We start from the raw sequence: 26231 nt of genomic DNA on the forward strand, positions 1-26231 counted from the left end.
TCTCTTTCATTTTAGGATTCAGGGTGGAGATCAGCCATTTGCCCTGATTATTGTCCTAACATGTATGAAGAAATGGAAACATTAGCTAACGTGCTCCAGTCAGACATTGGTCAGGACATGCGTGTTCATAACAGCACATTTCTGTGGTTCATCCCTTTCGTGCAATCCCTCATGGACCTGAAGGATCTGGGTGTGGCTTACATAGTGGAGGTTATTCACCATCTGTACTCTGAAGTCAAAGATGTTCTCAACCAGACAGACGCTGTGTGTGACAAAGTCACTGAGTTTTTCCTTCTGATTTTGGTGTCCGTGATTGAACTGCATAGAAATAAAAAATGTCTACATTTGCTGTGGGTTAGTTCCCAGCAGTGGGTGGAGGCTGTGGTGAAGTGTGCCAAGCTCCCAACCACAGCGTTTGCACGGAGTTCTGAGAAGTCATCTGGAAACTGTTCCAAAGGCACAGCAATGATATCATCCCTGTCACTGCATTCAATGCCCTCCAACTCTGTGCAGCTGGCTTGTGTGCAGCTGATTAGAAGTCTCCTGAAAGAAGGCTATCAGCTTGGGCAGCAGACTCTCTGTAAGCGGTTCTGGGATAAGCTCAACTTATTCCTGCGAGGGAATTTATCTTTAGGTTGGCAGTTGACTAGTCAGGAAACCCATGAGCTACAAACTTGTTTAAAGCAAATTATTAGGAACATAAAATTTAAAGTACCTCAGTGTAGCACTTTTGTGGATCTGAATCCTGCATGTAAGACGCCTCCTGCATCTTATAAAGAAGAAAGTGAACAAATAGGGAAGAAGTCTGAAAAAGATGTGCACTGTCTAGAAAATTCCAGCCCAACATCTTCTAAAGAACCAATGAAAGCTGATGCATATCAAGTGCAAGAGAGTATTTTGAGCAGAGCAAACAATGCCATAGAAGAGAGTAAAGAGCCATATTATATAAAAGATTTGAAACTAGAAGGCCACCTCTCAGCTGAGTCATGTTTGAAACTGAGTAGTAAAAACCTTGCCTGTGAAAGAGTTCAAAATCAAGTTAAAATAAGTACAGGGAAATACAAGTCTGTAAAAGAGAATTCCTCATGTACCCCACAGAATGGTACTTTAAGAAATGGTCCAGAAAAAGTATTTGACAGAGGAATAATAATATCAAGGCGCTTATTGACTGTTTCTAGCACGGATTCTCTGGAAAAAGTGTCTGCCTCCGATGAGGACTTCTCGTTAAAGGAAGATGGTCTTGGCAAAAGCTCAAAAGCAAAATCTAAGACACATAAAGATGGAGTCTGTGCTAAGTTGTCACATGTAATAAAAAAGCAACGCAGGAGAAGTATCAGTTTAGAGGAAAACCTGACTGTATCTAGCATTGAGGGTTTCTATTCAAAGAAAGATATAGGAGGTCAGAAAGGAGGTGGAAACATATGCAGTCCTTCTTTAGTCCCTAATGGTATTCTGGATGATAAAAATGGAGAACAAAAATCTCAAAGCTGTTTACTGCTGAAAAAGAAAGAAGTAAAGAAAGAAAAGTTAGATCTTTTCTCTACCCCTGAAAACAGTTGTCAAATACAGGAATGTCATGTTGATAGCAAAGATTTGGTCTCACTCACAGAAATGACCAATATCTGTATGACGAATGCATCTCCCTTTAAAGAGCCTGTGACTGGACATGAATTGAGAGATAGGAAAATTAGTAGGAGCACTGATCAGTTTTCTTCTAATTTAAGAGAACAGGACCTTAGCAGCAGTCCCCAGCCTGACACCTTAACAGATTCTCAGGTAGATAGAGACCTCCACAAATTATCTTTAATAGCTCAAGCCAGTGTTACTAAGTTCCCATCAGGTTCAACTGAAAAAAGTTTATCCCAAATACAAAGAAAAGTAAAAGATGAGAAAAGATGTTTCACGGCAAACCAAAATATCAGGGAAACCTGCTGTGGACAGGTTATTATTATTTCAGATTCCGATGACGATGAAGATGAGGAAAGAATTCTGGGTTTGAAGAAACAAATGAGAGAGGTCAAAGCATGCATTGAGAAAGAATGTCCAGAGCAACATACTTCAATAGCTAACACAAATGTGGAACAGAAGGTATTAATAAAGGAAGAAAATCCAGTGTCCCTTTTGGAGTTTGAGGAATCTGATTCTCAGTTTTTTGAGTTTGAGACTCCATGTGAAGTGTTTTCAGTTTGGCATGATCAGAAACCAGACAAGAATTCAGCTCAAGAGAATGAAAAAAATCCATGCTCGACTCATGTGGGTGATAGTGCAAATGATTTGGGTTATGAGACAGATTATGTACCTGAAGAGGTCATTAAAAAAGTAGCAGAGAACTTTGAAGAGCGCACAAAACCACGTAGTAGTAGTACTTCTGTTGAGGAATTTTGTGAAATTGAAGTAAAAAAACCCAAGAGAAGACGGTATGAAAAACCTATAGCTGAAGATCCTCTAAGGCCTTCTTCATCTTCTGTTAAAAATGAGGACCAGTCTGATATTCTTAACAAGGGAAATCTGAGTAAAAATGATTTTAAAGGTGTAGACGCAAGATCTACAGTTCCCAGTTCAAGTGTTCAGAGAAACACTGTGGTTTCCCCAAAGAAGTCTCTTCCAAAGCCTCGCATGTATTCCAAACCTGTCAGGAAAGTTCCAGTGGTTAAAGCTTCTAAGAAATCCCATTCAGATACCAAGAAAGGGCAGAGTAAAAGCTCCCATTACATAAGTTGTAGAACAACTCCTGCTATTGTGCCGCCAAAGAAATTTCGCCAGTGTCCCGAACCAACTTCAACGGTTGAGAAACTTGGCCTGAAAAAGGCTCCTCGTAGGGCATTTGAATTGTCCCAGCGATCTTTAGAGTGTATAGTTCAGCTACGTGACCATGGCAAAACTGTTGGAGTAGTGGATACCCGGAAAAAGACGAAGTTAATTTCTCCTCAGACTCTGTCTGTCAGAAATAATAAGAAACTGCTGACGAGTCAAGACCTTCAGTTGCAAAGGCAGATGAGATCCAAATCACAACAAAACAGACAACGTTTTGATTGTCGAAGTACAGATACAACACGAGCAGGGCCACGTGCTGCACAGAGCTCTGCTGTGCCAGAATCAAGTAAGTCAGATTACAGTCATGGAGGAGCCGAGGTGACTGCTAACAATAAGGGAAAACAGTTACTAACATGTCAGTCTTCTGAAACAGAACCCGTGAAAGCAAACCAGTGTAATCCTGTCATAGTAAATGGAAGAATAGCAACAAATGAAGTCATTGTTCCTACCTCAGAGGACCTATTAGACAGAGGTGACTTAACAGTTCATCATTTAGAGGTGGCGACTTTGAAAGAGGGAGAGCCTCAATTCAGCAGTGACATAGAGGAAGATGATATATTCTTAACACAGCGTGACCCTGAAGACATGGATTTATGTTCACAAATCGAGAGAGAGAATGATAAACTCATTGAAGTCATTCATGGAAAAGATACAGTGCAGGGAGAGGAAGAATGTGTGAGTCAGCCTCAGTTGGAATCTTTGAGTAGCACAAAATGTAAGTACAAAGATTGTGTTGAAACTCTGAAAAACCCAGGTGAGTACTGCTCAAAACACTCAAAAACTAAAGCCACAGATGAAGATGTATTCCGTAAACCTGGCTTGCCTCTGTCTGCATCAAAACGTTCGAGACCTTCCACGACCAAGGTTTTTAGTTCAAGCAGTACTTCACGGATTGCTGGTCTCTCCAAGTCTTTGGAAAGTACCGCAGCCCTCCCATCATCTCTGAAAAATAAGTCAAGTGGGGCACAGTCTGTTCTTAAAGGACCACAGCCACCCCTTACGGTGTCTCTGAAGCCAGTGGCTGAAGTGAAAGGTCTGTGCAATGTTTTCCCTGCTCAGACTCCAAATAACTCCAACAGGCAAGTTTTGAGAGTTCCATTTGGGGAAAGCAGACCTTTTTTGACTTCCTCTCCAGTAAACATTCTCACGTCATCACAGTCCATCTCTGATACTTTTGTAAAAGAGGTCTTGAAATGGAGATACGAGATGTTTGTGAACTTTGATCAGTGTGGGCCCCCGTCGAGTCTGTGTCAGTCCATCGAAAGACGGGTGCCTATCAGGTTTCAAGACTGTGGAGATTATTTTAATGTGTTTTTCCCTTTGATGGTCCTGAATACTTTTGAAACAGTAAGTATGTATTTTAATCATATACATCTAGATTTTGAAATTGCCTTTCTTTACCATGCTAGGAGAACAGCTAAAATATAACTTGTAAATGTCATGTTGAACAGACGTTGTGCCAGACACTGTTCTAGATGCTGGTCATACAGAGGAAATACCAATACTTTCCTAATCTCTGCCCTTCTGGAACTTATGGACACAGTCCAGGGGTGGCAAAGGAGGAAATGTTTTTTAGTGCAAAAGAAAGGGAAGACTTCTCAGAGGAGATAGTCTCCCATCTGCATTTAATTATGTTTAAAAAAATTTTTTTTTAATTGGAGGATAATTTACAATATTGTGTTAGTTTCTGCCATACATCAACATAAATCTGCCATAAGTATACATATGTCCCCTCCCTCTTGAACCACCCACCCCATCCCACCCCCTCTAGGTGTCACAGAACACTGGATTGAGCTCCCTGAATCATACAGCAAATTCCCCCTGGCTGTTTTACATATGGTAATGTATATGTCTCAGTTCAATTCGTCCATCCCTCTCTTAGCCCCACTGTGTGTCCACAGCTCTCTTTATGTTTGTGTCTGCAGTACTGCCCTGCCAATAGGTTCATCAGTACCATTTTTCTAGATTCCATATGTATGCATTAATATTCAGTATTTGTTTTTCTGACTTACTTCACTCTGTATTCCAGGCTCCAAGTTCATCCACCTGATTAGAACTGACTCAAATGCATTTCTTTTTATGGCTGAGTAATATTCCATTGTATATGTACCATAACTTCTTTATTCATTTATCTGTCAGTGGACATCTAGGTTGCTTCCATGTCCTAGCTATTGTAAATAGTGCTGCAATGAACCATGGGGTACGTGGGTCTTTTTCAGTTATGGTTTCCTCAGGGTATATGCCCAGTAGTGGGATTGTTGGGTCATGTGGTAGTTTTATTCCTAGTTCTTTAAGGAATCTCCATACTGTTTTCTGTAGCGGCTATATCAATTTACGTTCCCACCAACAGTGCAAGAGGGTTCACTTTTCTCCACACCCTCTCCAGCATTTATTATTTGTGGATTTTTTGATAATAGCCATTCTGATCAATGTGAGGTGATAGCTCATTGTAGTTTTGGTTTGCATTTCTCTAATAACAAGCAGAGGATGAGATGGCTGGATGGCATCACTGACTCGATGGACATGAGTCTGGGTGAACTCTGGGAGTTGGTGATGGACAGGGAGGCCTGGCGTGCTGCGATTCATGGGGTCGCAAAGAGTCAGACACGACTGAGCGACTGAACTGAATAACAAGCATTGTCGAGCATATATTCATGTGTTTATTAGCCACCTGTATGTCCTCTTTGGAGAAATGTCTGTTTAGGTCTTTTCTCCCACTGTTTGATGGGGTTGTTTTTGTGCTGTTGAGCTGCGTGAGCTGCTTGTACATTTTAGAGATTAATCCTTTGTCAGTTGTTTCATTTGCAGTTATTTTCTCCCATTTTGAGGGTTTGCTTCTTCATTTTGTTTATAGTTTCCTTTGCTATGCAAAACTTTTAAGTTTAACCTAGGTCCCACTTATTTTTGTTTTTATTTTCATTACTCTTGGAGGTGGGTCAAAGAGGATCTTGCTGTGATGTATGTCAAAGAGTGTTTCTCTGAGAGTTTTATAATTTCCTCTTAAGAGTTTTATATACATAGGTATACCTGTGGCTGATTCATGTTGATTTTTACCCCGTCGTCTTAATCTCTTCTGCTTCTGTTAGGTCCTTGCTATTTCTGTCCTTTACTGGGCCCACGTTTGCATGAAATGTTCCCTTGGCATCTCCAGTTTTCTTGACGAGATCCCTAGTCTTTCCCATTCTGTTTCATTTTGCATTGTTCATTTAAGAAGGCCTTCTTATCTCTCCTTGCAATTCTTTGAAACTCTGAATTCAATTGAGTATGTCTTTCCCTTTCTCCCTTGCCTTTTGCTTCTCTTCTTTTCTCAGCTACTTGTAAAGCGTTCTCAGACAACTTGCGTTCTTGCATTTCTTTTTCTTTGGGATGGTTTTGGTCATTGCCTCCTGTACAGCGTTACGAACCTTTGTCCATAGTTTTTCAGGCATTCAGTCTACCAGATCTAATCCCTTGAGTCTATTCATTGTCACCGCTGTGTAATCATAAGGGATTTGATTTAGGTCATACTTAAATGGCCTAGTGGTTTCCTACTTTCTTCAATTTAAGCCTGAGTTTTGCAATAAGAAGCTCATGATCTGAGCCACAGTCAGCTCCAGGTCTTGTTTTTACTGACTGTATAGAGCTTCTCCATCTTTGGCTACAAAGAACATAATCAGTCTGATTTCATATTGACCATCTTGTGAGATGTCTTCATCCATGTGTAGAGTTGTCTACATACATGTGTAGAGTTGTCTCTTGTGTTGTTGGAAAAGAGTGTTTGCTGTGACCAGTATGTTCTCTTGACACAACTGTGTTATCCTTGCCCTGCTTCATTTTGTACTCCAAGGCCAAACTTGACTGTTATTCTGGGTATCTCTGGACTTCCTACTTTTGCATTCCAATCCCCTGTAATGAAAAGGACATCTTTCTTTCTTGTTATTTCTAGAAGGTGTTGAAGGTCTTCATAGAACTGGTCAGCTTCTTCGACGTCAGTGATTGGGTCATAGACTTGAATTACTATGATGTTGAACGGTTTGCCTTGGAAATGAACTGAGATCATTTTGTCATTTTTGAGATTGCACCCAAGTATTGCATTTCAGACTCTTTTGTTGACTGTGAGGGCTATTCCATTTCTTCTTAGGGATTCTTGCCCACAGTAGTAGATAAAATGGTCATCTGAATTAAATTCTCCCATTCCCATTCATTTTAGTTCACTGATTCCTAAGATATTGATGTTCACTCTTGCCATCTCATGCTTGACCACGTCCAATTTACCTTGATTCATGGACTTAACATTCCAGGTTCCTACGCAGTATTGCTCTTTACAGCATCAGACTTGACTTTCACCACTAGACACACCCACAGCTGAGCATTGTTTCCACTTAGACCTAGCCTCTTCTTTCTTTCTGGAGCTATTAGTAATTGCCCTTTGCTCTTCCCCAGTAGCACATTGAACACCTTCCAGCCTGGGGAGCTCATCTTCATTTATCATATTTTTTTGTCTTTTCATATGGAAATCAGCCCTGGGTGTTCACTGGAAGGACTGATGCTGACGCTGAAACTCCAATATTTTGGCCACCTGATGCGAAGGGCTGACTTATTTGAAAAGACTGTGACGTTGGGAAAGATTGAAGGCAGGAGGAGAAGGGGACGGCAGAGGATGAGATGGTTAGATGGCATCACCGACTCAATGGATATGAGTTTGGGTAAATTCTGGGAGTTGGTGACGGACCAGGGAGGCCTGGCATGCTTCAGGGCATGGGATCACAAAGAGTCGGACACGACTGAGCGACTGAACTGAACTGAACTGTCCATGGGGTTTTCAAGGCAAGAATACTGGAGTGTGTTGCCATTTCCTTCTCCAGTGGACCATGGTTTGTCAGAACTCTTGACTCAGACCTGTCTCTCTTGGGTGGCCCTGCACAGCATGTCTAATGGCTTCATTTAGTTACATAAGCTCCTTTACCACAACAAGGCTGTGATCCATGAAGAGGCCAATAATGTTGTCTGCCAGAGGTTCACATAAAAAGAGCTATTAATAGAAATGTTAATGATGAAAGGATTTGTTGTTCAGTCGCTTAGTCACATCCAACTCGTTGCAACCCCATGATAGCATGCCAGGCTTCCCTGTCCTTCACTATCTCCCAGAGTTTGCTCAGATTCATGTCCATTGAGTCAATGCCATCCAACATCTCATCCTCATCCCCCTTCTCCTCCTGCCCTCAGTCTTTCCCAACATCAGTGTCTTTTCTGGTGAGTCAGCTCTTCACATCAGCTGGCCAGAGTATTGGAGCTTTAGCTTCAGCATGTTAACTGTACATGCTCCTATTTTCTATTTGTTACCCTTGTTGTTTATTCCTGTTTTTATTGTCCCTGCTCTTGTGGTTTTAATTGAGCACTTTATATAATTTTATTGTCTCTCTATCCTTAGAATATCAACAAAATTTTTTTTAGTGATTGCCTTAGAGCTTGTAGTATATATTTACAACCAAGTCTGTGTTCAGATAACACTTCATGGATAGTGTGTCTGCCTTACAATAACAAAATATTCCTGATTTTTCCTTGGCATCCAATGTATCACTGCTGTCATTTGTTTCACATACACGTAGGCCTACGTTAACAAACACACACATACATAAGCATCCATAGTTTAATACGTTGTTGCTATTATTTTGAATAAGCTATTATCTGTTAGATGAATTAAAAATAAGAAACAAAAGTTTTAATTTTGCTTCACGTATTCATTCTCTGATGGTCTTCCTTTGTTTATGTAGATTTGAGTTCTGACCTATATAATTTTCCTTCTCTTTGAATATCTTTTAACTTTTCTTACAAGATAGGTGCAGTGGTGACAAATGCCCTCAAATTTTGTGTGAGAAGATCTTTATTTCTCCTTCACTTTTAAAGGATAATTTTGCAGGATTCCGAATTCTAGGTTGGTAGGGTTGTTTTTGTCTCAGTCATCTTAAATGTTTCACTCGCTTGCATTTGTCTGAAGAGAAGTGGGATGTAGTTCTTAATCCTCTCTGCTATAGAGAGGGGGTTTTTCCCCTCACTGGCTTCTTTAAAGATTTCTTTCTATCTTTAATATTTCAAATTCCTAAAATGTGAATATGATATGATATGTTTCCTAAAGATGTAGTTTCTGGCATTTATTCTGCTTGGTCTCTGAGCTTCCTGGATCTGTCATTTGGGGTCTGATATTAATTTTGGAAAACTGAGTCGTCATTGTCTCAAGTACTGCTTCTTCCCCACCCTCCCTCCGCCTCATATCCCCATTATGTGTATGCTGCAGCTTTTGGCATTGTGGCACAGTTCTTGGATATTCTGGGGTGTGGCTTTTTTCCTCATTTTCTTTGTTTTTCAGCTTTGGTAGTTTCTGTTGCTGCATCCTAAATCTCAGAGATTCTTTCCTCAGCAGTGTCCATTGTTCTAATGAGCCCAGCAGAGGCATCCTTCATTTCTGTTAGTGTTTTAGCCTTTCCTTTGGGATCTTTTTCAGAATTGACATCTCATTCATTACTTTATCCACCTATTAGTTCATGGGCTACTTTTTCCTTTAAAGTTAGTATATAAATTAATATTATTTTTGAAAAATTGTTGGTCTGACAGTTCCAATATTCCTGCTATATATGACTAATTTTGATGCTTGTTCAGTCTCTTCAAACTGTGTGTTTTTGTGTTTGAGAATGCAGTTATTTTTTGTTGTAAGGTGGATTTGATATACTAAATAAAAAGAACAGCAGTAAATAGACATTTAGTAAATAGCACTGAGCTATGGGGGAAGGGAGAGCATGCCATAGTCCTGTAATAAGCTTTCAGTCTTTTTTATTTTTTGGCTGTGCTGAGTCTTCGTTGCTGCTCGGGCTTTTCTCTAGTTGTGGCGAGTGGGGGCTGCTCTCTAGCTGTGGTGCAGGGACTTCTCATTGCAGTGGCTTCTCTTATTGCAGAGCACAAGTTCTAGGGTGTGTTGCCATTCCTGGGCTCTAGAGCACAGGTTCAGTAGTTGTGGTGCAAGCACTAAGTTGCTCCCTGTCATATGGGATCTTCCTGGATCAGGGATCTAACCTATGTCTCCTGCATTGGCAGCAGGATTTTTTTTTTTTACCACTAAGCTACCAGGGAAGCCCAGGTGTCAGTCTTTTAGTGAGCCTTTGCCTCTGGCTTTCACACTCATTCATCTTGGTTTCTCCCTGCCTCCTCAGGTGAGACAGGATGACCAGAATGGGTTGGAGTAGGTTTTCTTCCCCCAAGTAGGTTAGGCTCTGATAAAAGCCTAGCAAGTTTCAGTTCAGTTCAGTTGCTTAGTTGTCTCCGACTCTGACCCCCATGGACTGCAGCACACCAGGCTCCCCTGGCCATCATCAACTCCTGGAGCTTGCTCAGACTGATGTCCATCGGGTTGGTGATGCCATCCAGCCATCTCACCCGTTGTCATCCAGCAAGTTTAGCTCTGGTAAAATAGTTTTTGTATAGATCAAAGCCGTGTTAAGAAGGTTAGAATGGAGGTGGGAGGGAGGCTGAAGAAGGAAGGGATATATATTTAATAGATGAATCAGGTGGTTATACAGCAGAAATCACCACAACATTGTAAAGCAATTATCCTCCAGTGAAAAATTATTTTAAAAGGTCAGAATACTCTGATGTATTTTAAAATGGTTCTAAAATTCCTAATCCTCAACACTGCTATATCCACTCCCCCTCTCCCACCAAAGGACACAGGGAATTTTCTCCTACATTTACTGTGGGGGCCTATTAGAGCTCCTAGATGTGAAACTCAGCAGACTGTTGGATATCCCTTATGACTGGGTCGCCTTGGAGTTTTTAAGCATTCAGAGTTGTTTATACTGAGCCTCCAACAGTTTGTCAAATCCAGTTCAGGTTTTCTTCCTGGCCATGGAGGTTTCTGCTTAAGGGTTTCTGCTCTGGTAAGTCTTGATTGTCTGTATCCACCTTTTTGTCTCTTTATACTTGTTAGGATGGACTGGTGATTTTTAAGTTCCATACATGCCAAGCTGGAAACCAGAAGTCCTAAGTTAATATTTACTATTTCTGTCACCTGGGATTTCTAGGTTCTGGATTTTGTTGTTGCTTACTTTGGAAAAATTTTCAGATGTCTTTGCTTTCTCAATTTGCTTTTTTTGCTTTGCTAAGGTGGCACAGGAATGGATCAGCTCTCCAAACAAAGAGAAATTCCATCAGTTACATTTACGAAAATTTCCTGGTGATTATAAAAAATACTGGGAGTTTGTGGGTAAGTTCTTTCTTAAGTAACTTGCACTGTGTCATGTAATAATTGGAGAGATTTCTTTTGAGGGAACAGGATAATTGTTTGAAACCTCTTATAGGTTTCCTAAGTTGAATCTTATGTAGAATATGTTTAAAGTCTTACTTAATGAGGATAATTAGTAGTGCATATATTACTGCTAGACTTGCTCCTCATCTGTGTGAAGTGTGGGGAGGTGGTGAGGGGGGTTGGGTTATTTACCTATTTTGTGACTTTTTTTATTTACTTAATTCAGCAAATATTTATTGACTGTGTACTGCCTGATAGTGTGTGATTCTAGATGCCAGATATGTAGCTGGGATGAGAACATAAAATTCTGCCTTCACGAAGCTTACATTTGACTTATTTTCATTTAATCTGTTGTAAATGTCTTTTCAGTATTTGTAATTATTCTGTTGTTAGCATGTTCCATAGTTCTATTTAACCAGTTTCTAGTTAGATGTGTGTATTGTTTATGATTTTTCACTATTACACTGAATAAATCCTTTTGCCTGGATCACAGTGTATGCATTTTAAGACTTGATTCATATTGCCTCTGTCTACCAAAAAGAATTCCATTGTCACGTCTAACATAAGAACAGAAGAATGTGTCTCTCCTCATTTGCTAGTTTAAACTTTTCCCGTTTTACATGGGAATTGTATCTCATTTGAGGTTATACATTTTGTCTCCAAATCTTTAGTGGTCTTTTATATTCTTGGGGGTAGAAAGGGTCACATAATTGTCTCTGCATACCATGTGTCATTTTTCTGTTAGGGAGTTTGTTTTCTTCTTATTTGTGTGCATTTGTTGTAACTTTTTTTTTAGTTTCATTATTTGTGTTCAGGTTCACATTTGGTTTTTGAGGCAGTTTTTATCTTCTTACGTTCATAAACGTTACTGTTCAAATTTTGGTTTTAGAAATTAAATAGTTTCATGTTTTCTTGTAATTTTATATTTCTTTTTAATATTTAAGTAACTGATTTATCTGCCATTTATCTTTATGATAGAATCACATAGTCTTTCCTCTTGTTTCTGACTTCTTTCATTTAACATGTGTGTAATTCATCAATTTTGTGTATATTTTCAGTACTTGTTTTAATTGCTGTAGTATTATTTCAGTGTATAACTACATCACAGTTTTACCGTTGATGGAGATTGTTATTTTATTTTTTGGTCAAGCCATGTGGCTTGTCCTAACCACTGGACCACCAGGGAATTTCCATTAATGGGCATTTTTTCCATCAGTTTTGGTCTGAAGGTCTTCTTTTGTATCAGGAGTCCACAAGCCCAATCCCAGGTTCAGAGATTCACTAGGACAACTCACAGGAATTATATTCATGCTCATGGCTGTGACTTCTTATTGTGAAAGGATACAAAATAAAATTAGCAAATGGGACTAAGCACATGGGAGAAGTCTAAAGCAGACCAGGAGCAACCTTCAAGAGTCCTTTCCCAGTGGAGTCACACAACAGGCACTTAATTGTCCCACTAGTCAGGTGTGACAATACATGTGACATGTTACCTACCAGGGAAACTGAGGGACTCAGTGCCTGCAACACCCTCTGCCCATTCCAGATTCGTAACTTTCCAGAAGCAAAATGGGTGTTTGACATAAACCATAGAGAAAGAATTTGGCAAACAGGTTAGATGCAGTGCACCATTGTCATCAGTGAATGAGAACTGTCTGGAAATCCAAGTTCTTAGATGCCAATGGGGGGGGGGGCAACTTGTAAGCTTTCTAAGGACAGAAGAAGCCTCAGGCCTGCTATGTTAATAACTCTTCTACGCATAGCATTTTATGAATAATGCCACTGTGGTCATTCATGTGTCTCTAGTGTCATGTGAGGGCATTTTTGTAGTCTTGTCTCCTGAAATGAGTTGTATGAGTTCAACTGAAGTAGATAATGCCAAGCCAGTTTATACAGAAATTATGCACCCCCATCAGTGTATGGAAGTCACATTGTTCCATGTTTATACCAACACATTTGTATCGATTGTGCTATTAATTTAACCTGTTACTGTGTGCGTACTAATGGCCATTTGTGGTTTTATTTTGCTATCAATGAACTTGAGCCCCTTTTTATATATTTAGTAGATGCTTAAGTAACCTCTTTGGGGAAGCCAAAAGACTTGTTCATTTTCTGTTGTCTTTCTCTTACTGATTTGTAACGAGTTCTTTGTATAATTTGGATATAAACCGTTCTCCCACTTTAGCTTGCATTATGACTCTCATAGAGATGTCTTTAAAATTCTTGTTTAGAATTTATTTTTAGCATAACAAATGCATTTGTGTATTTTTTTATGGAATGCTCTATGACTCATTGAAGAAACCTTTCCCTTCTGCACGTCATAAATATATTATCTTAACATCTAGAACTGGTGCCAGCAAATAACAGCTTGCACATCTACCCCATATCTTGTTTTCATATTGCCCTAGAGTAGTTTTTGTATATTTTTAAAAGGTTTTGAAAAAAAGATGGTAATGATGAATATGTAGCAGATTCCATATGTGGCCTGCAAAGAAAAATCTGGCTCTTTACAGAAAGTTTACCAATCCCTTTTCTAGAGGCTTCACTGTTTTGTCAACCTGGAATCGATTTTGTGCGTGAGTAAGATGTAGGGGCCATGTTTCATTTTTTTCCCCTAATGGAGATGTAATTATCCCACTACTGTTAATTGAAAAGACTATCCTTTCTTCATGGTCTGTAGTGCCATGTTTGCCATAAATCTAGTGGCTATTTAATGCACTGATATTTTCTGGACGCCTTTCTCTATTGGATCATTTGCCTACCTCAGTGCCCGTGTCACATTGCTTGATTAGTTAAGCTTTAGAATAAGTTTTAGTAAACAAGTCCTCTTAGCTTGTTTTGCCTTATGAGTACATCGGCTATTCTTGTCCCTTTGCATTCCTGTGTAAGTTTTAGAGGAAAAAAAATGTTGAAGTTTGTTGAAAATTGGCAAAGTTGGTACTAAACTTTTTAATTAGAGCGTGCTGTTTTCCCAGCCCCATTTATTTTACTGCTGTCCTTTCCCCTTGTTTGAAATGCCACCAGTAGGCTCAGAATGCTTCTATGTACTTGGATATTTGTTTCCAGGTTTTCTCTGAGGATTTTGAAAGTAGAGCACAAAAGTGGGAATTTTTTGATTAAAAACTAAGGTAAGTTTCAAGGAAAGGAAATTTATTAGCTCCTTTTGAATATTATGACTTCATCTATTTTGGTGTTGTAGCAGTAAATTTTTAAGAAAAACTTTATAATACTCTGTGATCAATATTTGAAAATGCCCACTGGCTTAGACCATCATTTTTGAAGTGTGTATGCTACTTGCTTGAACTCTTAGTACAAGGGTTTAATATCCTTTAGTTAATCTTATGTATATTTATTCTGTTAGAATAAATGCTGACTTCTTACTGTTTTACAGTTTATCTTGAGGAATGTGAGCTAGCTAAACAGCTTCATCCAAGGGAAAATGATTTGGTGTTTTTGGTTCCTGAAAGACTCAATGAGGAGAAGAAAGATTTAGAGTGGAGTCACCTGGAGGATGCCTGTGAATATTATTGTGGCTATGTTCATAAATTCCGCCGTACTTCAGTCAGTGAGTACCTAGTGAGACTCTGTAGAGAAGTCTGTCAGAAACTGGTCTTCTCATTTCCTTCTAAATTAGGCTTTACCAGCCATATATTTGCTGTACATTTAGCTGATGTACATTTATCAGACTTGTGTTTGTGAGGCTGATGATTTATTTACCTTTCCAAGACCTCTTTTAGATTTTCTAGACTCAGCTGGAAAAGGCCCAGTATTTCTTGCTTTAGACTTCAGATTTAAAAGTGTTCTTTTGTAATGTCTTCTTTTCCTTCTAGTAAATTTCTTCATCTGTCAGTGTTTGTTATAAAACATAATTTGCAAGCCATCTGTTTGTTAAATCACATTCCAGCTTTGGTTTTCTGGCTAATTATTAATGAGCAGACCAAAGATGTAACTAACTGTAAGGCACCTTGAGGGCTTTACTGTTTCTGTCACTTTCCTCCACTGTGTTGTAGGGGCTTCTCTCCCTAAGGGAGCATAACAGAAATAATGTTAGCTTGAATTTAAGGAGTACCAACTATGTGCCACACAGTGTGCCCTGTCCTTCCTGTGCACATTTACTATCTTTTCCCAGAGCCCTGCAAAGCAGAATTAGTTGTTCCCTGCTTATTGGGATATCAGAGGTCAGGATGTGGAATAATTTACCCAAGGTCACCCTTAGTATTAAATGGTAGGTTCAGAATTGAAACCTAATTTTATTTGACTGAGAAGTCCACATTCTTTATATAAGCCAAGCTGCCCTTTTGACATTGCTGCTTTTTTTAGTTTCTCTTATGTGAAGAGAATATGATTTCATTATTCCTTCACCTTTTTGCGTTACATCTTATAAACAGCAACAAAGCTGTTGGAGTTGAGCAGTGTGCCGTGTCGTAACTGATATGCTGTGTTTACTCTCGTGTGAGCACAGCTCAGCTCTTCATGTAGGATGCATGTAGAAGAGGAGCTGTGGGGATACATAGCTTTGTCTGTGCTTTTGACTCTGACAGGTGGCTACATTTGCCAGAGTTCTGTTTCAAAGGTGGCCTCCTTCCCTGAGCTCTTCATGTATCTAATACTCTGCCATCCCATCTCTGTTTGGAGATCATTAGGCATTTAAAATCTACTCCAAAAAGAAACACTTGATTTACTGCCTGATGTGCTGTTGCTTCAGCTTTTCCCATCATAGGATGCAGTACCTCCATTCTCCCAGTTACTCAGCCCCAGACCTCAGAGTCATGCTGGAGTCTTTCTCTCCCTCACAGGCTCCAACCAATTCATCAGGAAGTCCTGTTACTGGCCCATCCTTTGCAGTATATCCTCCATCCTGGCCCCACCTCTCCCACTATATCCTGGCCCACAGGACCATTCACTTTCACCTGGATTCATCTGGATTAAGTGGTCTTTTTGCTTTTCCCATTATAGTGTATTCTTCATTCACCATAAGTGATTCTTTTAATGTGGGCGTTAGAGCAGGTCCCTTCCCTACACAGAGCTGTCCTGTAGCCCTTGACCTGACTCAGAGTCATTACTGCAGAGCCCTGTGAAGAGTAGCCACCAGTAGTTTCTCAGGCTTCGAGCTCGCTTCCTCCCAGCACACCAGCCTTCTCTCTGTTCCTCAATAATCCAGATACCCTGCTGCCTTTGCGGTTGCTGATTCCCTGCCTATAACATAATTTTCCAGTTATCAACATGGCTTCATTGTATTAAGACCATGCCCAAATGTCATCTTATCAGGAAGGTCTTCCCTGACTCTCTTGTCTGCATAACACTCCCTTACATCCCTCTTCACTTCCTCATCCCCCTCCTCTGCATTCTTCATGCTACTTACCATCACCTGGCATGTTTGTTTGATTACCTGCCGCCGCCTCCTAAAAAATAAGCCTCCTGAGGATAGGAATGTTGCCTGGTTTGTAGGAGCCATTCAGTAGATAAATAGTAATTTACCTTCACTGAGTAAATTATTTGAATGATGTGTAGAAAACAAGTTATAAAACACTTTGTTCTGAATAACCTTTTTAACTGGACACTTTGCATTCACTGGTAACCGAGATTGCTTTTTCTCTATCTTGGTAACAGTGCATAATGGGAAATTTGAGTGTTCGGTTTCCATCCAGACTCAAGATAATTTACCAGTCAATTTAAATGAACTCGTGAAATGCTTTGTAATCAGCTCTCTGGTGACTACACAAAGGAAGTTGAAAGCCATGTCTTTGCTGAGTGGTCGGAACCAACTGGCCAGAGCCATTCTGAATCCAAACCCCATGGACTTCTGTACAAAAGATTTACCAACTGCAACATCTGAGAGAATTGTGAGTGATGACCATTTGATACAGGGAAAGTCAGAACATTTCATGTCACAACGTTAAAGCATCATGTTCTTTTGTCCACAGCAAAGACTTATTAGTCACAGTGTATGCCCAGTGAAATTTTTAGTGCCTAGTTTTCTTTAATGTTGTAAAGTGTGTCTTTGTGTTAGCTTACCTCAGGAAGAAGGTAGAGTGCAATAAGGAGTTGAAAATATGCTTGAAGAACAACATTAAAATATTAGGTGAACGTCCTACTTTTTAGGTGGTTAAAATGCAGGAGTAAGTAGGAATAGGTTTAATGGAATGAATTTTGCATTTGAATGACCAGTGGAGCTTTTGGTACTGTTGCCGGTTTGAAGACAAAGTTATTGTATTGTGTGAATGGATATTTCTCATTATAAAATTCTGTATAAGTTCCAGGAAATTAACACAGAGACAGGTGAAGGGAAAGAATTGTTATTTGAACCCCTTCCTTGTGTTCGGGCTTCCATGTGTTTTCTCATTCAATTCTCACCTTCTAAGGGATCCGAGATTTATATAAAAATCGGTGGAGGCTGAAGTCCGGAGAGGTGAGTTTGGAAACACAGCTTGAGAGTGAAACTGAGGTGTAGACTCAGCTGAAGCAAGATCCTCTCCACTCCGTCACTTGTGTTAGGAAAGAAAGTCTTGGAATGCTTTTACTGTCTAGGGAGAGAATTGACTAAAATGGGAAGAATCAGAGAAGAAATAAAAAGAAGAGTGCAAAAACAGTTCACGATCTTTATAAGAATCACAAATAAAAATATTGTTTTATTTATAGACGGACTGAAGCCTGTAGATACTTGTAAGTGACTCTTTCCAGTAGTGAATGCGCTTCTTAGATTAAAGGTCATTTTGGAGTCTTGCCTGATCATAAAGCTTCTGTCTGATGGAGGACAGGAGCAGTTTACACAGATTTTTCCACTGTCTAGCTTTCCTGGGCAACCACAGGAAGAAAAAGTCATTCTCACTAATGTCTTTCATATAGGTTGCCTACTTAAAAGATTTCAATGAAGACCAGAAGAAAGCGATAGAAACTGCATGTGCCATGGTGAAACACTCCCCATCAGTTGCCAAGATCTGTCTGATTCATGGACCACCTGGAACAGGAAAATCAAAAACCATTGTTGGCATCCTGTACCGCCTGCTGACAGAGGTAAAGTGTTTGTGAGGGCAGCAGCATTCTTAATTGAATATATCATTTCACATCACTAGATTTAACTAACGTGTGATTAAGTACTAAAGTGCCTTTTGATACTGTGTAGAACCGTATCGGATAAAGGGTTAGCAGAGATGGAGAAGGTTATAAGAAATAAAAAGGCAGAAAATACTGTTTTGTGTGCAATCACTCCTGAGGGCTAGAATGGTGGTCTCCTGGCTTTGTTAGTGGCCATAGCTGATACCAGGAGACCATCCTGGATTTATCTATCCCTGGGCTGCATTTTGGTTGGATTGGGTATTGAATAAAATCAGTGGATAATAAGGTAAGGCTCAGAAAAGTTAACGATAAAATTTTATGACTGAGTAATTTTTTTAAACTTTTTATTTTGTATTGGGATGGAGCTGTTCACAGTAAGTTTTTAGTATCAGTGTAAGATGCAAGAGTGAACGTTGACATTCTAGGAATCAGCAAACTAAAATGGACTGGAATGGATGAATTTAACTCAGATGACCATTATATCTACTACTGTGGGCAGGAATCCCTTAGAAGAAATGGAGTAGCCCTCATGGTCAACAGGAGTCCAAAATGCAGTACTTGGATGCAGTCTCAAAAATGACAGAATGATCTCTGTTCGTTTCCAAGGCAAACCATTCAATATCACAGTAATCCAAGTCTATGCCCCAACCAATAACGCTGAAGAAGCTGAAGTTGAATGGTTCTATGGAGACCTGCAAGACCTTTTAGAACTAACACCCAAAAAAGATGTCCTTTTCATTATAGGTGACTGGAATGCAAAAGTAGGAAGTCAAGAAACACCTAAAGTAACAGGCAAATTTGGCCTTGGAGTACGGAATGAAGCAGGGCAAAGGCTAAAAGAGTTTTGCCAAGAGAACGCACTGCTCATAGCAAACACCCTCTTCCAATGACACAAGAGAAGACTCTACACATGGACATCACCAGGTGGTCAACAACGAAATCAGGTTGATTATATTCTTTGCAGCCAAAGATGGAGAAGCTCTATACAGTCAGCAAAAAACAAGACCAGAAGCTCACTGTGGCTCAGACCATGAAGTCCTTATTGCCAAATTCAGACTTAAATTGAAGAAAGTAGGGAAAATCACTAGACCATTCAGGTATGACCTAAATCAAATTCCTTATAAATATACAGTGGAATTGAGAAATAGATTTAAGGGACTAGATCTGATAGGCACAGTGCCTGATGAACTATGGATGGAGGTTTGTGACATTGTACAAGAGACAGGGTTCAAGACCATCCCCATGGAAAAGAAATGCAAAAAAGCAAAATGGCTGTCTGGGGAGGCCTTACAAATAGCTGTGAAAAGAAGAGAAGCGAAAAGCAAAGGAGAAAAGGAAAGATAAGCATCTGAATGCAGAGTTCCAAAGAATAGCAAGGAGAGATAAGAAAGCCTTCCTCAGCGATCAATGCAAAGAAATAGAGGAAAACAACAGAATGGGAAAGACTAGGGATCTCTTCAAGAAAATTAGAGATACCAAGGGAACATTTCATGCAAAGATGGGCTCTATAAAGGACAGAAATGGTATGGACCTAACAGAAGCAGAAGATATTAAGAAGAGGTGGCAAGAATACACAGAAGAACTGTACAAAAAAGATCTTCATGACCCAGATAATCACTATGGTGTGATCACTGACCTAGAGCCAGACATCCTGGAATGTGAAGTCAAGTGGGCCTTAGAAAGCATCACTACGAACAAAGCTAGTGGAGGTGATGGAATTCCAGTGGAGCTATTCCAAATCCTGAAAGATGATGCTGTGAAAGTGCTACACTCAATATGCCAGCAAATTTGGAAAACAGCAGTGGCCACAAGACTGGAAAAGGTCAGTGTTCACTCCAATCCCAAAGAAAGGCAATGCCAAAGAATGCTCAAACTACCGCACAATTACATCATCTCATACGCTAGTAAAGTAATGCTCAAAATTCTCCAAGCCAGGCTTCAGCAATACGTGAACTGTGAACTTCCAGATGTTCAAGCTGGTTTTAGAAAAGGCAGAGGAACCAGAGATCAAATTGCCAACATCTGCTGGATCATGGAAAAAGGAAGAGTTCCAGAAAAACCTCTATTTCTGCTTTATTGACTATGCCAAAGCCTTTGTCTGAATCACAATAAACTGTGGAAAATTCTTCAAGAGATGGCAATACCAGACCACCTGACCTGCCTCTTGAGAAATCTATATGCAGGTCAGGAAGCAACAGTTAGAACTGGACATGGAGCAACAGACTGGTTCCAAATAGGAAAAGGAGTACGTCAAGGCTGTATATCGTCACCCTGCTTATTTAACTTCTATGCAGAGTACATCATGAGAAACGCTGGGCTGGAAGAAGCACAAGCTGGAATCAAGATTGCCGGAAGAAATATCAATCACCTCAGATATGCAGATGACACCATCCTTATGGCAGAAAGGGAAGAGGAACTAAAAAGCCTCTTGATGAAAGTGAAAGTGGAGAGTGAAAAAGTTGGCTTAAAGCTCAACATTCAGAAAATAAAGATCATGGCATCCGGTCCCATCACTTCATGGGAAATAGAAGGGGAAACAGTGGAAACAGTGTCAGACTTTATATTTTGGGGCCCCAAAATCACTGCAGATGGTGATTGCAGCCATGAAATTAAGACGCTTACTCCTTGGAAGGAAAGTTACGACCAACCTGGATAGCATATTGAAAAGCAGAGACATTACTTTGCCAACAAAGGTCCGTCTAATCAAGGGTATGGTTTTTCCAGCGGTCATGTATGGATGTGAGAGTTGGACTGTGAAGAAGGCTGAGCACTGAAGAATTGATGCTTTTGAACTGTGGTGTTGGAGAAGACTCTTGAGAGTCCCTTGGACTGCAAGGAGATCCAACCAGTCCATTCTGAAGGAGATCAGCCCTGGGAATTCTTTGGAAGGAATGATGCTAAAGCTGAAACTCCAGTACTTTGGCCACCTCATGCGAAGAGCTGACTCATTGGAAAACACTGATGCTGGGAGGGATTGGGGGCAGGAGGAGAAGGGGATAACAGAGGATTAGATGGCTGGATGGCATCACCGACTTGATGGGCATGAGTCTGAGTGAACTCTGGGAGTTGGTGACGGACAGGGAGGCCTGATGTGCTGTGATACATGGGGCGCAGAGTCATACATGAATGAGCGACTGAACTGAAATGAAGATGCAGGTGCTTTTTATTTTTATTATAGGAACTTTTGAATATATGTGAAAGTAGGAAAGAACTATAACATTGTGTAATAGAACTCATCAGGACTTTTTGTTTGATGCAAATTGCAGAACCAGAGGAGGGGGTATTCAGATGAAAACTCCAACGCCAAAATCAAGCAAAACCGTGTCCTCGTATGTGCTCCTTCCAATGCAGCTGTTGATGAACTTATGAAAAAAATTATCCTTGAATTCAAAGAAAAGTGTAAAGACAAGAAGAATCCTATGGGTATGATATTTATGTAGGCTTTTAATTTGTTTTCAGTGTTTAGTGTGGGGAGCTTTGAATGACAAAAAGTGAGCCAGTTCTGGCTTATTGACATCTCCCGAATTTCGTTCATGTGGCCTTCCAGGACAGTGCTTCTCTCACAGTGTGGCTTGTGACCAGTCACTGGATTGTGAAATCAGTTTAGGGAGATCAGAACCAGCATACTTATATAAGATAGAACAGAACAGAGGGAAACAGAAAAGATTAGAGCATAGTTAATGAGCGGGGTAAGTAGTATTCTGTGAAACCTATTTTACTGGTGAAGTGTGAGTGTACTGCTTTCAGTACAATGTAAAGTGTGCCTCATAAAAGCGCTGGTCTAGCGTCAGCAGCAGCAGCAGCAGCAGCGTGTATACACCTAGAAGTGAAAATGCTGGGTTGAAGGATTTGTGCATCTTCTAGATAGTGCCAGATCCTTCTAGAAAGTGGTTGTGTCAGATCCCACACTGAGAACAGTGCCCAGACAGTGGGCAGGGTGCTGTTTTCACTTTCCTTTTCCTGAGGAGGGGTAATAAGCACTTTTTCAGGTGTCCATTGACAACACGACAAGGCTGGATGAAGGTGGGACAAATGCCGGGTCTAGGTTTTAACTTTTTTGGTTAGAAAATGACATCTCTGTCGGTAAAGAGAGCTTTTTTCCTTATTTTTCAGTACTTTTTTTTTTTTTTCCAATGCATCTGATATATATGTTTGTGGGATTTGGTTTATACCCTTTATTGGGTTAAAGAAGTCCGTTTTTCATTAGCTTTTTTTTATGAATGGGTGCTGAATTTTATACAGACATTTATTTGCAATGTTTTGTGTAAGTGATTATCTGTTCCTTGAAAGTTAATCTGTTTTTAGTATTGTTTTGGTGTTTGTTGTTCTCTTTTTACTTTTTGGTCTGTTTTTTGACAGATGGATAAGTTTTTGTCTGCTGAATGTCTTTAATTGTTGATTTATTCAAGTTTTCTGCATTTGAGTGACTTTTGCTAATTTTTAAATCCTTGTGTTTTGTTGTATGTGAATTAAAAAACCCAATACCTCAGCACCTGGACAGTGATGGGCTCTCATCCTTCTCCCTCCAGGGAAGCCACAGCAGCTCAGGGGCTTTCATATCTGGTTTTCACCTTTCTCTGTTTTTCGCCCCTAGGAATTTCTTTTACATCCTTCTGAGCTCACTCTGCAATTTAAAGGATTCTGTTTTAATTTCTGAAGTATTTTGAGGTGCTTAGAGTGGGTATAAATCTCATCACCTTTCTGGCAGATAATCAACTTAGCAGTTTTGAAACTTTCAAGTAAATGTTGGCCAGAGAAGATGGCTTCAAATTTAGAAGAAGGAGCTGAACTAGGAATACAGATACATGTAGACAACTGTATAATAAATTGTTAATTTATTCATTCAGCACGTTTATTGTATTTACTGTGTGCCAGCTGCTGTTCTAGGCAATGACCAAAACAAAACCTGATTCTCTGGGGCTTGGGATTCAGGGAAAGGAGACAGCAAGCAAGTCACATGACATGTTAGGTTGGGATAGGTGCTAATAAATACTGCTTGGTTGATGTTATTTAGTTCAGTGAAGCAGTGGGAGATTTTTAGACTAAATAATACCTGAGTGTACTAACCTAGAATTAAAAATGTGGTTAGTAAACCAGTTCAAATGATGCTGACAGTTTTTGAAATTACCAGAATTTCCAGCACCTTCTGTCCCTTAGATCCTGAGGTGGCATTGTGATGTGGAGCAGAGTTTCAGAATCTTGGTTCTGAGTATTCTACAGAAAAGGATTTGATTGGTGGTCCCAAAAGATTTCATTTGGGGAATTCAGACATGTATTAAAAGATAAACATCTTCATTTTTGAAATATCCTGAGGTTAAGAAATCTGTTTATTTTTAACTCAGCCATTTTCCAAACGAATTTTTCCATGGATTGTTGAATAGAACATAGTTTGAGGAACAGTAGTGTAATAGAATCTCATCTCTGCTATATACTATTTGTGCAACCCCAGGCAATGGCACCCCACTCCAGTACTCTTGCCTGGAAAATCCCATGGACGGAGGGGCCTGGAGGGCTGTAGTCCTTGGGGTTGCTAGGAGTCGGACACGACTGAGCGACTTCTTTATTTTTTCACTTTCATGCATTGGAGAAGGAAATGGCAACGCACTCCCGTGTTCTTCCCTGGAGAATCCCAGGGACGGGGGAGCCTGGTGGGCTGCCGTCTATGGGGTCACACAGAGTCGGACGACTGAAGCGACTTAGCAGCAGTAGCAGTAGCTTTTATTAGGCGGAAATAAGTCCTTGTCTTTTAGGGGTTTTTATAAAGCTTTATCTAAAAGGATATATGTGGAGCCTTTAGCACAGTTCCAGATGTCTGGTTGATTAATAGTTCATGCTAGCTCCCTTCTCTGATTGTTAATATTTTGCTAAAAAACAGTTATTATGTACAGAGATTGTCAGTGTTCTTACTAATCTCTGTGTGACTTTTATCAACAGGAAACTGTGGAGATATAAATTTAGTACGTCTAGGTCCAGAAAAGTCTATTAATAATGAGGTCCTGAAATTCAGTTTGGACAGTCAAGTTAACCACAGAATGAGTAAGTATGCAATAAAGGTATATACTAATTTATTTTTTTCTTGTTGTATAGTTGGCTTGGGCATTAAAGGTAATTTGGAGACCCTAGAAATAGTCTGATTTTGAAAGCTAGTTTTCCTTCTCATTGTGTGTGAATATGTATATATTTGTTAGAATGAGAAATTCTTTGTCTTTTTATTTTCTTTAAAGAAAAAGACTTACCGTCTCATGTTCAGGAGATGCACAAAAGAAAGGAATTTCTTGATCGTCAACTTGATGAACTTTCCCGCCAGCGTGCTTTATGCCGAGGTGGAAGGGAATCGCAGGTATCTAAACATTTCTTGATCAGTGTTTATAACAGCTCATAGATAAACTAGTTGAGTATTTGATGCTGTTCTTTTGTTGTGAAATAGTATATAATTTGTGTAAAAGATGTATACAAAAATGGTATCTTTACATTAGGAGTTAAACGTGTTTTTTAAAGGACCAGATAGTAAATATTTTAGACTTTACAGGCCTATGTAGAGTCTCTTTTAGCCATTCAACTCTGCTGTTGTAGCCTGAAGACAGCAGCAGTTGGTAACAGGTAAATGATGTGCCAAGGGTTGGCCTGCTAGGCAGACAGGAAGAGCCAACCTACAATACCTTGGACAGATCTGCATCTTAAATACAGTATTAAGAATTTATCAGACTTCCCTGGTGGTCCAGTGGTTAAGAATCTGAGCTTTCCACTGCAGAGGGTACAGGTTCAATCCCTGGCTGAGGAACTAAGATCCCACATACTTCACTGTGTGGTCAAAAAAAGAGAATTTATCTAATTCAGTTCAGTTGCTCAGTCGTGTCCGACTCTGCGACCCCATGAATCGCAGCTCGCCAGGCCTCCCTGTCCATCACCAACTCCTGGAGTTCACCCAAACTCATGTCCATCGAGTCGGTAATGCCATCCAGCCATCTCATCCTCTGTCATCCCCTTCTCCTCCTGCCCCCAATCCCTCCCAGCATCGGAGTCTTTTCCAGTGAGTCAACTCTTCGCATGAGGTGGCCAAAGTACTGGAGTTTCAGCTTTAGCGTCAGTCCTTCCAAAGAACACCCAGGGCTGATCTCCTTCAGAATGGACTGGTTGGATCTCCTTGCAGTCCAAGGGACTCTCAAGAGTCTTCTCCAACACCACAATTCAAAAGCATCAATTCTTCGGTGTTCAGCTTTCTTCACAGTCCAACTCTCACATCCATAAATGACCACTGGAAAAACCATAGCCTTGACTAGACAGACCTTTGTTGGCAAAGTAATGTCTCTGCTTTTCAATATGCTGTCTAGGTTGGTCATAACTTTTCTTCCAAGGAGTAAGCGTCTTAATTTCATGGCTGCAGTCACCATCTGCAGTGATTTTGGAGCCCCCCAAAATAAAGTCTGACACTGTTTCCACTGTTTCTCCATCTATTTCCCATGAAGTGATGGGACCAGATGCCGTGATCTTCGTTTTCTGAATGTTGAGCTTTAAGCCAACTTTTTCACTCTCCACTTTCACTTTCATCAAGAGGCTTTTTAGTTCCTCTTCCCTTTCTGCCATAAGGGTGGTGTCATCTGCATATCTGAGGTGATTGATATTTCTCCTGGCAATCTTGATTCCAGCTTGTGCTTCTTCCAGCCCAGCATTTCTCATGATGTACTCTGCATAGAAGTTAAATAAGCAGGGTGACGATATACAGCCTTGACGTACTCCTTTTCCTATTTGGAACCAGTCTGTTGTTCCATGTCCAGTTGTAACTGTTGCTTCCTGACCTGCATATAGGTTTCTCAAGAGGCAGGTCAGGTGGTCTGGTATTGCCATCTCTTGAAGAATTTTCCACAGTTTAATCTGATTCACGCAGTCAAAGGCTTTGGCATAGTCAATAAAGCAGAAATAGAGGTTTTTCTGGAACTCTTCCTTTTTCAATGATCCAGCGGATGTTGGCAATTTGATCTCTGGTTCCTCTGCCTTTTCTAAAACCAGCTTGAACATCTGGAAGTTCACGGTTCATGTATTGCTGAAGCCTGGCTTGGAGAATTTTGAGCATTACTTTACTAGCGTG

General features: G+C 40.1%; 1 protein-coding gene across 14 annotated transcripts in view; it reads left to right on the top strand.

The window, feature by feature from the left end:
• Positions 1-26231, top strand: part of SETX (senataxin) — a 90651-nt gene that overhangs the window by 40255 nt on the left and 24165 nt on the right. For all 14 annotated transcript variants that reach the window (XM_086324411.1, XM_086324410.1, XM_086324414.1 and 11 more), the window contains 8 exons: positions 16-4161; positions 10948-11047; positions 14481-14654; positions 16700-16932; positions 17936-18103; positions 21412-21568; positions 24080-24181; positions 24370-24485. In XM_086324411.1, coding sequence (XP_086180537.1) covers positions 16-4161; positions 10948-11047; positions 14481-14654; positions 16700-16932; positions 17936-18103; positions 21412-21568; positions 24080-24181; positions 24370-24485 — 5196 coding nt within the window. The remainder of the gene's footprint in view (positions 1-15; positions 4162-10947; positions 11048-14480; positions 14655-16699; positions 16933-17935; positions 18104-21411; positions 21569-24079; positions 24182-24369; positions 24486-26231) is intronic.

This window comes from Bos grunniens, chromosome 11 (assembly GCF_055505025.1).
Source record: "Bos grunniens cultivar Pamir isolate PY7600 chromosome 11, Bosgru_T2T1.0, whole genome shotgun sequence".
NCBI classification, from domain to species: Eukaryota; Metazoa; Chordata; class Mammalia; order Artiodactyla; family Bovidae; genus Bos; species Bos grunniens.